This window comes from Diachasma alloeum, unplaced genomic scaffold (assembly GCF_001412515.2).
Source record: "Diachasma alloeum isolate Michigan unplaced genomic scaffold, Dall2.0 Dall_scaffold_00684, whole genome shotgun sequence".
Lineage (NCBI taxonomy): Eukaryota > Metazoa > Arthropoda > Insecta > Hymenoptera > Braconidae > Diachasma > Diachasma alloeum.
This window is the reverse complement of record NW_021680816.1, coordinates 431,387-446,050: the sequence shown is the minus strand read 5'-3', so window position 1 is coordinate 446,050 and position 14,664 is coordinate 431,387. Positions and strand designations below refer to the sequence as shown.

General features: G+C 35.4%; 1 protein-coding gene across 2 annotated transcripts in view; it reads left to right on the top strand.

The window, feature by feature from the left end:
- The first annotated feature begins 4,177 nt into the window (after nt 1–4,177).
- The window catches only part of LOC107044193, a 345,751-nt gene continuing 335,264 nt past the window's right edge, over nt 4,178–14,664 (top strand). For both annotated transcript variants that reach the window (XM_015265993.1, XM_015265990.1), the window contains exon 1: nt 4,178–4,398. In XM_015265993.1, the coding sequence (XP_015121479.1) occupies nt 4,367–4,398 (32 nt within the window). In that variant the 5' untranslated portion in view covers nt 4,178–4,366. The remainder of the gene's footprint in view (nt 4,399–14,664) is intronic.

The window sequence follows — 14,664 nt, the reverse complement described above, 5'->3', positions numbered from 1 at the left end:
TGAAAAAAGAGTACTTACTAGATTCGTCCTTGAATATCCTCAAAATCGCCAATTGGCTTCAGCACTTTTGAACTGACACTGTTGTTGTTTGAATGAGAATCTCATTCGCACTGTAGATAGGTTTATGATCACTCGATCTTAACCCTAGGACAAGCCCCTAAATACTGAGTGAAATTCAAGAAAAATTTTCCCGAGGAATCAATCAACAGAGTGAGTGTATGAATGAGAGGGTAGTGGGGTTTTATGAGGGGCTATTTCGAACACCTGGAAAATCCAGTACTTTTGCGAACGAAAGGCAATAAAAGACCGAAAGTGTCTTAGAAAAAAAGGTAAACGGGTGCCATAAATAATGGGTATGCGTGCCCCGGTCTCGTGACAATTGAAAAAAGTGGGGGAGTAGGTAAAAATTTTTAATCCGCTCAAAGCCATGGAAAACTCCCCACAAAACTTGACCCTCATGGGTCAACTAGCCATTTAATTTTCATTCCGATTATTCAATTTGAATGGAAAAACATTTTATGATTGAAATTTTGGAGGTATCTTTTAATAGTTTGCACGAAGAATTAGAATAAAATTTCAAATTGTTAATAACTTCAATTAATTAAGAAGGGTATATTTACTATTTCTAAATCATATTTCATTATTTAACGCACTACACGGAGAGAAAAATACATCATAATTCCATGAGAGTCCCTCCAAAAATTAGTGTGCCACTTACTAATACTGGGACATAACAGGGGGTCATCAGAGAATTCGTCTGTGGCACCCTAAGTTTTTGCGGGCATCGCGCGAAGTACTGGCGCAAGTCCCTTTAAAAATTGGGGTGCCACATTCGAATTTTTCGATGACCCCCTGTTATGTCCCAGCATTGGTGAGTAGCACACTAATTTTTGAAACATTTTTTTCTCAGTGTAAGTGGAAAGTCAGGGATACCCGCCAGCACCAAGTGGCCCGTTCTCCCCTAAAAACGAGTGAGCTCAACCCTCTGAGCCGAGAAGTGTTTCCACCTCTCTACACGCTCTCCATGAACATCGACCGCCCCCACTCTACCATCTAAAGCTTGACTCGGTACGATACGGTATCCAAAGGGTTAAGAGCAGAAATAAGAAATCAGGAAGATTGTAATAGCTTGGAATATATTTCCATATTTCTTATATTGCGGAGGAAGAAAAAATTTACTTTGTTTCGGTAGGTTTTGAGATATTTAATTCAGAAGATATTTCCATTATCATTCAAATACAAGATACGGTAAGAAACAACTGAGATTCTGATCGAACATTACACCCAATGAATGTTTAAAATTATATGCAAGTGCTTGATACCTTTATTAGTTTAAAATCGCAAATAAATTACAAAGGTGTTACCCATGCATGAGTTTATACAAATCCAAGTGATTCGAGGTTTTTTTTTGTGTCATTGCTTCTCTATGTTAGCGGAAATTTTACAATGATTCTTGTCTTTAACGTTTTTGAATCCGAACTTGATTTATCATTTTTAATAGTTAGAAAATATTTCTAAGAATCTGAAATAATTGAAATAATTGAAAATATTCTATTTCTGGGAATTTCGATCTTTTTCCATAAATAACTTATAAACCATGAATTTTCTTCCCTCAAAATTATTTTTTCGAATTTGTAATTAAGTTATCCATATTTAGAATTTTACCAGTAATCTATTCCATGATGAAAAAAATGATTTTCGGGAAGGTGAACAATTTTGATTATTTATTTATAAGATAGAAATGTTGAAAAAAAATTACCATGTCGTGAGCGAGTGAAAGACTCATATTTCGAACTGATTGAATAAGTATCATTGCAACAAGCATTGCGAGGGAGAAAATTTATTAAGGCAAATTATCAATAAATTTTTTTTTTACTGGTAAGTTTGATAAACTTTTTATTCAAAATAAAATTTTGATATTTGGAATTTTTTTGTTCACATTCCGGTTGATCACTCAGTCATGATAGTTCAAACAATTAACGAATATCAAGCTTGCCGATCGCAGAGGGGAAGGGGGTTGGGTTGGGTGGGTGGAATGAGAGGCCGACACTAATACAAATCTATCGTAAAGTAATAATGGTACCGTATTTTCAAGCTCTTGGGTATTTACTATGCAGAGAGCGTCCTTAATTTTTGAAGCCCGTCCCTTTCTATCAGGTTCGAGCGGGGGATACCCGTAGAGGTCAAGGCAGGCTATAAATTTCGAGGGATTATTGGCCTGAAAATTCGAAGTGAGTGTCTTGAAATTTAATGCGTTAACACTTGAAGTGACCCCTCAAGTTCGAAGGCTTGATATTCCGAGTTCATTTTGACTATAATTCCACGAGCAAGGACGAATAATTGAATTTTCAAGCACTATTTCCCTTCATAATATATTTCAAGTCAATTTCTCCAAATTTTATGGCCATTTCACCTTCGATTTTAAAAAGATTTCTAACCGTGCAGTGTTCTAGTTTGCTCCGGTATCCTCTATAATCTTTTTTATATTTCGATAATTTCATCTTTTGACACATAAATTGTAGTAAGAATCCATTCGTTCGTGAAATGATTGTAAAATTAACAGCAATTTGCGGTCATTTTCGGTAGTTTTCTCACGTCAGGATATCCAAGTACTTCGCTCAATTTGGTCGATTTGGTCCGAGTAGTCACTCGAACGGGCCGTTGCCAGACGTTAGAAATGCGTCGTAAACAAAATTAGAGAGGATAACGAACAAAGTCATATATGGTTGTGTACAAGAAAGCGCTTTAAGACTATGAATTATTGGATTCAATGTGGGAGTATACAGCTGTCATGGACGCGTAATGTATTAAATTTCATTTTTCAAAAATCGTTTTCTCGAAAAATGTTCGGAAACTACGGTAGATATTCCACCTCAAAAATATTCTTTGCTGAAACCCTTTGCAGACTTTATTCCATAAACTTTGCAAAGGATTTCTATCAGAAAAAATTGTCCGAACGACATGAATATCCATAAAGTAACAATAACTGTCAAATTACTGCCAAAAACTGAGTTTAATTGCTGCGAAAATATTCTTTATTTTATCGATGATTTTTGTTAAAAATTTGGAATTTTCAAAAAATTGAATTTGCGAAATAATCGAGATCGAAAGAAATATATTTTAGCGTATATACCCCGTAAAATTTGATAAAATACGGATGGGCTGAAAATATTAATGATAATGTGAGAACAAAAAATGTCACAAAAAATGGAAATTCTAAGAAAATCATGACTTCCGCTGTTATCAGCATTTTTTGATCATTTGTTTCTGAAAATATTCGTCTGTTAGGGAACTTTTCAGAAAAAAAATATTTTAAAAATTCCCGACATCAAATTTTTTTTGGCTTCGGATTTAGCGTGGAACTGTTCATCTTATAGAGATAAATTATATTCTATATTTCCTCATCCGTGCGAAAAGTGGACTTGCCGTTTTTTTTTCATATTTTTAAAATGTTTTCTCTGAAGTTCGATATGTCATCCGTACCTTATTGAATTTTTAGCTTTAAACATTATCTTTGTTATGTCAAAAAATCAGGCGGAAATCGTTTGCTGATAAGTGGTAATGAGTGTGATTTTTGTCGGGACAAAAACCACACCCGTGAAACATAAAGCCCTTATATTTTATGCCTCAAAAAATCGGAAACACGAGAAATTGATTTTTTTCAAAAGTTTTCTTTTCGAATCCAAACGAAAACATAAATATTTCACTTCTCGTAAATAATCGAACACTCTGGAATTTTTCTACGTTACCTGAGGAAACCCATACCCTCGCCCAGGTAGCTTGTTTCCGAAAACACAAAGCGTCCCGTTCCAATGTAAAAGAAAAACCCCCGTAAACCCGAACAATCACCTGTTCATTTGAGAGTCCATGGCAGTCCGTCAGGTGAATTTTTCACCTAAAAAGATATTTTAAGAAGCGAGAACTAGTATTTCATGAGAAGTAAAATTACTGAACTATGGCGTCAGTTGACACGGATGAACGATGGAAGTAAAGGGTTTTAGGTGTGCAACAAACGTCGGCCGATGGAAGAGGACAACAGCAGTGCAAAAGTAACGCAGTGAGTTGGTGAAGAGGGAAAGACGGAGAAAGAGAGAAGAGAAAAAAAAGTGAATACAAGGGTGGGAGTGTCGGGGACACGAAGCGTGGCTGGTAGTCAGTCGCTCCGGAAACGCGCAGCTGGACGGTCTATAGCTGCTTCGTCTGACCTTTCGCTCGTCAGGATGAACACTTGTTTATTTATAATAGTTAATTCCTTTTGACATCAAGTGTTTCAGTGTTAAATTGTGATTTATTCTTCATGTTGAAATGTGCCGTGTGTTTCGGGCAAGTGCCTTGGATATATTTATCGTTTGATCGTTGATGCAGGATGGTTAGCTTCAAAACCACTAACTGTCTTGGGTAAGGTACCACTCTTTGTTCTTTGTTGTGTGGAGTTATTTGACTTTACCGCAGTTTTACTTTGTGGTGACTGCACTAAGCGAGAAAAAAAGATTTCTACAGCCAAGAACATTAGTGCCTCCAACTTTTCCTTAATCGATGCGGTGAAAGATTTGAGGATCGGAACAAATTGAAAGATGTTTGAGACAATAAGTACCTGTGTTGAATAACTAATTACAATATTTGATCACTGATTGTAATAAACTCAAATCAGTTATTTGACGAATCATTCATTCTTCTCTGACGCACCTTTCAACTTCACTTCATCTTTTTCACCTTCAGCGCTTCAATCAACGGAAATCAACTTTTGGCTTTTTACTCAATGTGTGAGGATAATTTTTTATAGACCGTATTCTGACCAGAATGTGTTAGATTATCACTCCTTTCGTCTCGCGCATTGTATCTTATCTTGCGGGCGTCACCGGCACGTAGACGCGCCGGCTATCCTACAAACATTATATCTTCCTTCTCGTGCCAACGGCCTCAAACTTGTTGGCTCAGCTGCCGATGGGAACGCGAGGAACGGACCTGCATATCATAGTGGGTTTATTATTATCAATGATTCGTGCAGTCAAACAGCTTCTCCATTCATGCTCACTTGAGGTGCTTCTGAGTAGGGGTGGCGATTTTTTTCAGAATGCACTCATGTAAATGTTATCACATAATGTGGTATTGTATGTTGAACGTTTCGGAGAAGATTCATTTATCTGCTCCTATGCTTTTTGATTGGTTGATTGAGATACATGTGTCCTTGGTTGATTGCTATTTATCAATGAATCCAGTCCACGTTTTCCATTTATTTGTTCAACGCGTAAATTGACGAGTGGATGAACAATGAATCGGAATACTGGTCCACATCAATGAGAATCCCCGTGATTGCTATGTCCAATGGAATTTTTCAAAGTAATTGGATGAAATTTGGTTTGGTTATATGGTAAAAAGCTGTTGAGAATTTTCAGGGAGTTTGATTAGAAAAATTTGGGGATGCTTCAGGAACTCCATACTTCAAAAGCGCTGGTAGAAAAATCGAAAAATTTTTACGGGTTTCTATGGCACTCCAGAATAGAACTAGAATTTCTGGGAGCCTTTAGAATTTATTGCAATTTGTAATTATGTTTGAGAATTGTTGCCAAGTGTGTTGTTTTCGCTTCAACACACTTCGTACATACGAGAAAAATGTATAGTTACAAATTGACGTGGAGATATGGGTAAAAATGATCAAATTTTATGTAATCGTGCAGCATAATGTGAATCTAATGAAAATTGGTGTTTGTCATTGTGAATATTATTGGCTCCCCCCTCCCCTTCGACGTGCAGGAAAAAATTACAACAATTAAAGACTTTGTTAGCCAAAAATATAGAATCATTGTTTAGATCGCGAAGGAACAAAATTTATTGATCTATAATGAATTAATTGTTTATTTATTTCTAATTGATTATCTAATTCTAACGAATGCACTATTTATTCCATACAATTGAAACTTTATTATTTAAAGAAATATATAAATTTTGAACAAAAATATTGTAGAATTTAATAGGAAAATTTCACATAAAGATTTTAATTTGCTTAATTTTTTTAAGAGTTTAAGCCTTAAGCGGCTCGAGTTTATGAACGCATCAAGAGTAGGAATGTAAGTGACAAAAATGACCGGTCAAATGACGGTCAATTACCGCGGTCATGACGGGTAATTACCATGTCCATAAATCTGACGATTCGGCCAGGAATTCAAAAAATGACCAATTCAATTCTGACGGTCAATTCTCATCTATATAGATGAAACAGAAATTTTTATTCGGTTACTCGGTGTCGGCAAGGTTACTGGCGGTCATAGCTATGTGAAGTTGGCATCGAAGTTTGGAAAATCGACTTTTTTTTGTTGGTCTGGATTGTACTCATTGAGTACTTGAATGTACCCTATGAACTTTTTTTTGTACACCCTTACTTTAGAGCTGAAGCAGGGGGGGCAAAATCGTGCAGCGTCGGAGTTGAAAACAAAAAAAAATGTGGCAATCAGTTGCACTTTGATAGTACTGGTGTGTACAACTTTTTTTTTTTCAATACTAACCCCCTTCTATAGTTCACCGCTTTTAAAATTTTAACAACCAGGAGAAAAAATAATATTACATGAATGAATTTGAAATCGTTAGTACTTGTTTGTACCATGCTCGATTTACTTCTTCATTTGTTTTTTTATTAACTATCCCCATCCATAATTGCCCCCTTGCAATTTTTTTGATGCCGTATAAAAAAAAAATTAACATGTATTAATTGGAAAATTGTTACTACATGTTAGTACAATCTTGAACCCCCTCATTATTGACTGGCCTTACTCATTATTCTATTTACATTTGGATTGCCACATTTTTTTCTGATGAGTACAACCCAATAAAGTGATTGTACATGTCTGTAAACACGGATTCGTGAAAATACTAACGTTCAGGTGCAATTTAAAGGGCTCATGATGGGGTTATGTCTAAGTACAAACGCTCTGCCATTATTTTCGAGCTAGTACACACATTTTCAATGACCCCCAGCTCATGTAAATTTTTTTCCTGATTAGTACAATTAAGTATACTGATTGTACATGTCTATAGACCCAGACTCGTGAAAGTACTAAAACGTCGAGGTGTAATTTAAAGGGCTCATGATGGGGTTATGTCAAAGTACAAACACTCTGCCATTATTTTCGAGCTAGTAAACACATTTTCAGTAACCCCCAGCTCATGTACATTTTTTTCCTGATTAGTACAATCAAGTATACTGATTGTACATGTCTGTAGCCTCGGAGCCGTGAGAGTACTAACGTCGAGGTGTAATTCAAAGGCCTCATAAGTGAATTAATTCCAAGTACAAACGCTCTCCTATTATTTTCGAGCTAGTACACACATTTCCAGTGACACCCAGCTCATGTACATTTTTTTCCTGATTAGTACAATCAAGTATACTGATTGCACATGTTTGTAGATCCAGACTCGTGAAAGTACTAACGTCGAGGTGTAATCTAAAGGGCTCATGATGGGGTTATGTCTAAGTACAAACGCTCTGCCATTATTTTCGAGCTAGTACACACATTTCCAGTGACACCCAGCTCATGTACATTTTTTTCCTGATTAGTACAATCAAGTATACTGATTGCACATGTTTGTAGATCCAGACTCGTGAAAGTACTAACGTCGAGGTGTAATTTAAAGGGCTCATGATGGGGTTATGTCAAAGTACAAACGCTCTGCCATTATTTTCGAGCTAGTAAACACATTTTCAATGACCCCCAGCTCATGTACATTTTTTTCCAGATTAGTACAATCAAGTATACTGATTGTACATGTCTGTAGACTCGGAGCCGTGAGAGTACTAACGTCGAGGTGTAATTCAAAGGCCTCATAATTGAATTATTTCCAAGTACAAACGCTCTCCTATTATTTTCGAGCTAGTACACACATTTCCAGTGACCCCCAGCTCATGTACATTTTTTTCCTGATTAGTACAATCAAGTATACTGATTGTACATATCTGTAGACTTGGAGTCGTGAGAGTACTAACGTCTAAGTGTAATTCAAAGGCCCCATAATTGAATTATTTCCAAGTACAAATGCTCTCCTATTATTTTCGAGCTAGTACATACATTTCCAATGACCCCCAGCTCATGTACATTTTTTTCCTGATTAGTACTATCAAGTATACTGATTGTACATGGCTGTAGACCCAGACTCGTGAAAGTACTAACGTCGAGGTGTAATTTAAAGGGCTCATGATGGGGTTATGTCTAAGTACAAACGCTCTGCCATTATTTTCGAGCTAGTACACACATTTTCAATGACCCCCAGCTCATGTAAATTTTTTTCCTGATTAGTACAATCAAGTATACTGATTGTACATGTCTATAGACCCAGACTCGTGAAAGTACTAACGTCCCGGTGTAATTTGAAGGGCTCATGATGGGGTTATGTCAAAGTACAAATGCTCTGCCATTATTTTCGAGCTAGTAAACACATTTTCAATGACCCCCAGCTCATGTACATTTTTTTCCTGATTAGTACAATCAAGTATACTGATTGTACATATCTGTAGACTTGGAGTCGTGAGAGTACTAACGTCTAAGTGTAATTCAAAGGCCCCATAATTGAATTATTTCCAAGTACAAATGCTCTCCTATTATTTTCGAGCTAGTACATACATTTCCAATGACCCCCAGCTCATGTACATTTTTTTCCTGATTAGTACTATCAAGTATACTGATTGTACATGGCTGTAGACCCAGACTCGTGAAAGTACTAACGTCGAGGTGTAATTTAAAGGGCTCATGATGGGATTATGTCTAAGTACAAACGCTCTGCCATTATTTTCGAGCTAGTACACACATTTCCAGTGACCCCCAGCTCATGCACATTTTTTTCCTGATTAGTACAATTAGTATACTGATTGTACATGTCTGTAGACTCGGAGGCGTGAGAGTACTAAAGTCTAGGTGTAATTCAAAGGCCTCATAATTGAATTATTTCCAAGTACAAACGCTCTCCTATTATTTTCGAGCCAGTACACATATTTCCAGTGACCCCCAGCTCATGTACATTTTTTTTCTGATTAGTACAAACAAGTATACTGATTATACATATCTGTAGACCCAGACTCGTGAAAATACTAACGTCGAGGTGTAATTTAAAGGGCTCATTNTGTACTAGTCAGGAAAAAAATGTACATTAGCTGGGGGTCACTGGAAATGTATGTACTAGCTCGAAAATAATAGGAGAGCGTTTGTACTTGGAAATAATTCAATTATGAGGCCTTTGAATTACACCTCGACGTTAGTACTCTCACGGCTCTGAGTCTACAGACATGTACAATCAGTATACTTGATTGTACTAACCAGGAAAAAATGTGGCGATCCAAATGTAAATAGAATAATGAGTAAGGCCAGTCAATAATGAGGGGGTTCAAGATTTTACTAACATGTAGTAACAATTTTCCGATTAATACATGTTAATTTTTTTTTATATGGCATTAAAAAAATTGCAAGGGGGACATTATGGATGGGGATAGTTAATAAAAAAACAAATGAAGAAGTAAATCCAGCATGGTACNAAGTACTAACGTCGAGGTGTAATTTAAAGGGCTCATGATGGGGTTATGTCAAAGTACGAAGNCATAGGGTACATTCAAGTACTCAATGAGTACAATCCAGACCAACAAAAAAAAAGTCGATTTTCCAAACTTCGATGCCAACTTCACATAGCTGGCGGTCATAGGGACCCTACGTCGCCACTAGGGGTCTATGCGACACTAGATATCTAAATTCGTTAGAAGCNTGAGGCCTTTGAATTACACCTCGACGTTAGTACTCTCACGGCTCCGAGTCTACAGACATGTACAATCAGTATACTTGATTGTACTAATCTGGAAAAAAATGTACATGAGCTGGGGGTCATTGAAAATGTGTTTACTAGCTCGAAAATAATGGCAGAGCGTTTGTACTTAGACATAACCCCATCATGAGCCCTTTAAATTACACCTCGACGTTAGTACTTGCACGAGTCTGGGTCGACAGACATGTACAATCANGTACAACAAGTACTAACGATTTCAAATTCATTCATGTAATATTATTTTTTCTCCTGGTTGTTAAAATTTTAAAAGGGGTGAACTATAGAAGGGGGTTAGTATTGAAAAAAAAAAAAAGTTGTATATACCAGTGCTATCAAAGTGCAACTGATTGCCACATTTTTTTTTTTCCAACTCCGACGCTGCACGATTTTGCCCCCCTGCTTCAGGTCTAAAGTAAGGGGGTACAAAAAAAAGTGCATAGGGTACATTCAAGTACTCAATGAGTACAATCCAGACCAACAAAAAAAAAGTCGATTTTCCAAACTTCGATGCCAACTTCACATAGCTGGCGGTCATAGGGACCCTACGTCGCCACTAGGGGTCTATGCGACACTAGATATCTAAATTCGTTAGAAGCACTGAAGACGAGCCTCATCCAGCATCCTCCTAATTTAATATGAAGTTTTTGACAGAAAACATAATATATACAGAGATATATATTTAATTCATTTTGTTGACGTTTATTAAGTTCATGAGTTTATCATGAGTGATCTCGAGTATCTTATTTATGATTCTTTTGTAATTCGTTCCAATAAACATTAACTTTAAATTATGAAATGCTATTCAATTCCTAACTAATGAAATAAAATAACAAAAAATTTGACCGAAAACATTACCAAAAATAAAATGATCGTCAATTTGCATCTATATAGAGGAATTTTGGTCATTTTCTTAAATTTTTGACGCTGGTTGTTCATGACGGTCATTTTGCATGGGGAATTATCTCGGTGTCAGAAAATTGTTAGAAAACGGTCAATTTTACCTGACCTGACCGAATTGAAAAATGACGGTCATTTCACATCCCTAATCAAGAGGCAACCGCGAAGTTCAACTGGCGGTTATATTAGAGTTACTTCCTATGTTCGTAGGACCATTTTTCATTCACATGGGAACCATTTCTGTGGACATGGTAAGCATTCCTATGTAACATAGTAACCATTACTATGGAACATACTAAGCATTATCATGTGACATGGTTATAGTTACCATGTAAGCCACCATGGTCAGTATATATGGTAATACTTACTATATTACATGGTAAGCATTACCGTAGGACATAGTAAGGATTAGTATCTAGGAAGAGTTGACAACCCTTTTATTATGTTATCATAGTAATCTCTCCTATGGCCATGGTAATATTTACTATTTAATTCTCTCCGTGTACCATTATGCATCGCACTTGAGAATTTATAATACAAAGCAGTACGTGATAAAAGTTAACTAGAAATTCAGTGATCTTTATTACAGGTATGAATTTCACCATCATATAACAGTCATGTGATGTCATGTGTTTTTTATGATATTTTGAATAGTCCGACTATGCTACACGGAGAAAATAAAATAGTAAATATTACGATGTCAGAATCCGGACATAGTAAGCACTACCATGGACAGATAATGGCTACCATGGACATGGTAATAGCTACCATGGACATGGTAATGGCTACCATGGACATGGTAATGGCTACCATGGAACATCGTAATGGTTACTATGGGGCATGGTAAGTTCCTCAATGGTAAAAGGTACTATGGACATAGTAATAATTACTATGTTACACAGTAACATTTACTATTTTACATAGTGAGCTCTACTATGTTACATAGTAAACTTTACTATGTTAACATAGTAAATGTTACTATGTTAACCTAGTAAATGTTACTATGTTAACATAGTAAATGTTACTATGTTAACATAGTAAATGTTACTATGTTACATAGTAGAGCTTCCTATGTTACGTAAAATATCCTGTAACACATAATGAATATTATCTAAGTAAGTAAATACCTTTAAGGAATGAAACATGAGTAGATTATAGTTATAACGTACAATATTTTTAATAAAAGTAGAATTTGTTTGAAAATATTTGTTTTCGAGGGGTGGAATGTTTTTAATTAATGTTTGTAACATTAAATAATTCTGTACTATAAAAATTGAAAAACAATTTCTTTATTAAGTACGCTGTTTCACAACAACTGCAAAAGTATTGAATTACAAAGTATTATTTTAACTTAATCCTAATTTCTCCCATGATTATTTTTATAATCAATAATTCAAAGAGATATTCATATTTAAATTATTTTAGTACATTAAAGAGCATATGTGCAACAATTTAAACCCAATGTTTTGGAACATATTTATTGCCATTCCCAGAAATTGCTACGTATGATAAAGAACAAAATTTGATGTCGTGATAGGTCAACGTAGACCATCTCGTCTGATTCATATCAATTTGATATGCTTGAAAATGGTTATCAAAAAAATATTCTTCCAGTTGGTGAGTTACGAGAATAACTAGGTGTTGGTCATCAGATAATACAATTTTTACCAAATGTAATTGAGGCCCGGCCTCTGTAGGCATTATCAAAACGACATCCGTCGTAATGTCATGTCCCATGTATGAAAAATTTCTGATGATTTTGATATTTGAAGGCCTGAAAACATCTGAAATTATCAATTTTTTCAGAATCTTAAGGGGAATCCGTACTGAAATTCCCAAATCGAAGAGGCCTTTATTTATTGTACTAATGAATTTATTACTTCAATTTTAATCCAAAAAAATGAGAAAAAATTAGGTTTTAATTTGTTCTATTGAGAGAATCTTCAAAAGTGTCCTCATGACGCGATTCTCAATCAGTTGACTTGAATTTTATTTTACACATTCAGAATATATGCGCAAATATAACAGAATGAGGCTTTTTAAAAATCATTTTTTGGGTTTTTGAATTTTTTTTCCAAAATTGATACAGGCGAAAAATCTGAAAAATTGTTCAAATTGAAATACATAGTAAATCATTGGAGTATGAATTTTTCAAATTTTTCCATCATTTTCCTCATTATATTTTAAATAACTAGTTCGAAACAGCTGATAAAATTCGTACTTCATTGATTTATCATGTAGGTGAATATTACTAACTTTTCAAAGTTTTGGCCTCAACCAATTTTGAGAAAAAAATTTAAAAAATGAAAAAATAGACATTTTTAAAGAAGCTCATTCATATTTATGGACATATTATGGATGTGTGAACGAAAATTCCAGTCTATCGGTTGATAATTGCTTTATGAGGACACTTTTACTAATTTTCATCGTCTAACGCCTCTTTCTTCTTCATAAACAGATACGGGGATAGATGAAGGCATCGCCGATTTCAAAATTTCGGGGCGGTCTCCCCTTAAGAACCATATTTTTGAATTGAAAGAATAACACTCTCAAATAATAAATTATCGTTAATCGTTATACTTATCGTATAATTATCGTGTTTTGTTGTTTTTTTACATATTCACTAGGATATCGATCAATGTTATCGAAACGGATGAGTTACAAATGAGAAAAAATTATTTCTGATAATAAGTCGTTGAATCTGATAATTTTTCACAACTTTCAATTCTCTTTCTACGTCATTATTATATATATACAATGAAACCAAACAAATATACTTACCGTAGTTCCAAGAGTGCTTGAGTCTTCTGTCATATTGTCCATGACCGCTTCTGTGCACTGTTCATCGACTACTGAGCACACAGCCTTAAGCGTCATGCGTTTACGCATCAAGAGACAATGGAAAATGTCAACTGTGTATTTTAGGAATACTTTTTATGCTCATAGGACTATTTTCCATTCGCATAGTAATCATTACCATGGGACATAGTAAGCATTACCATGTGCCATAGTAAGCATTACCATGTGACATAGTAAGCATTACTATGTGACATAGTAAGCATTACTATGTGACATAATAAGCATTACTATGTGACATAGTAAGCATTACTATGTGACATAGTAAGCATTACTATGTGACATAGTAAGCATTACCATGTGACATAGTAACCATTACCATGTAACACAGTAACCATTATCATGTGACATAGTAACGATTACCATGTGACATGGTCAGTATTACCTTGTGACCATGGTAAGCATTACCATGTGATATGGTAAGCATTACCGTGGGACATAGTAAGGATTACTATGTAGGGTCAGTTGAAAATCCTTTTACTATGTTGCCATAGTAATCTCTACCATGGCCATGGTAATATTTACTATTTAATTCTCTCCGTGTACTGTTATGTATGACAATCATATAAAATTTACATCACTAAAACTGTCATAAAATTGAACAGTGACCCTGAAATCTTGAGTAGTTGGACATTGTTATCTGCTGCTATTTAGATGGAATCAGACCGTCACATATAGAATTTATGCCACAAAACATGTCATAAAATCAAAGGAGAGACGGAAATTTTACAGAGCATGAACATCGGAAGTGATCAACTACAGTAGACTCCCGTTACTGTCGCATGCCTGAGGCTGTAGGGGAAGTCGATTCAGCGAATGCGACTATATTTTCCTACCCCCACCATGTGCCCAGTTTCGAAAATTAACTGTCAGAATATTTTACATTGATGATCTTCTGGAGAGGCGAAATAATAGCGCATTTAGGAAAACGTCATACAGAAAAACCTAAACCGATGCGTATTTTACGTTGGAAGTTAAAGCGTAAATTACGCTCAAAATCGCCGTTACTTCCGCTTACATGAACGTAATTTACGGTCTTGTATTCGTCAATTGCGATGATATTTTAGGTTTAGGTACTTATCGGTAATTAACGACAAATTTTCGATCAAATTA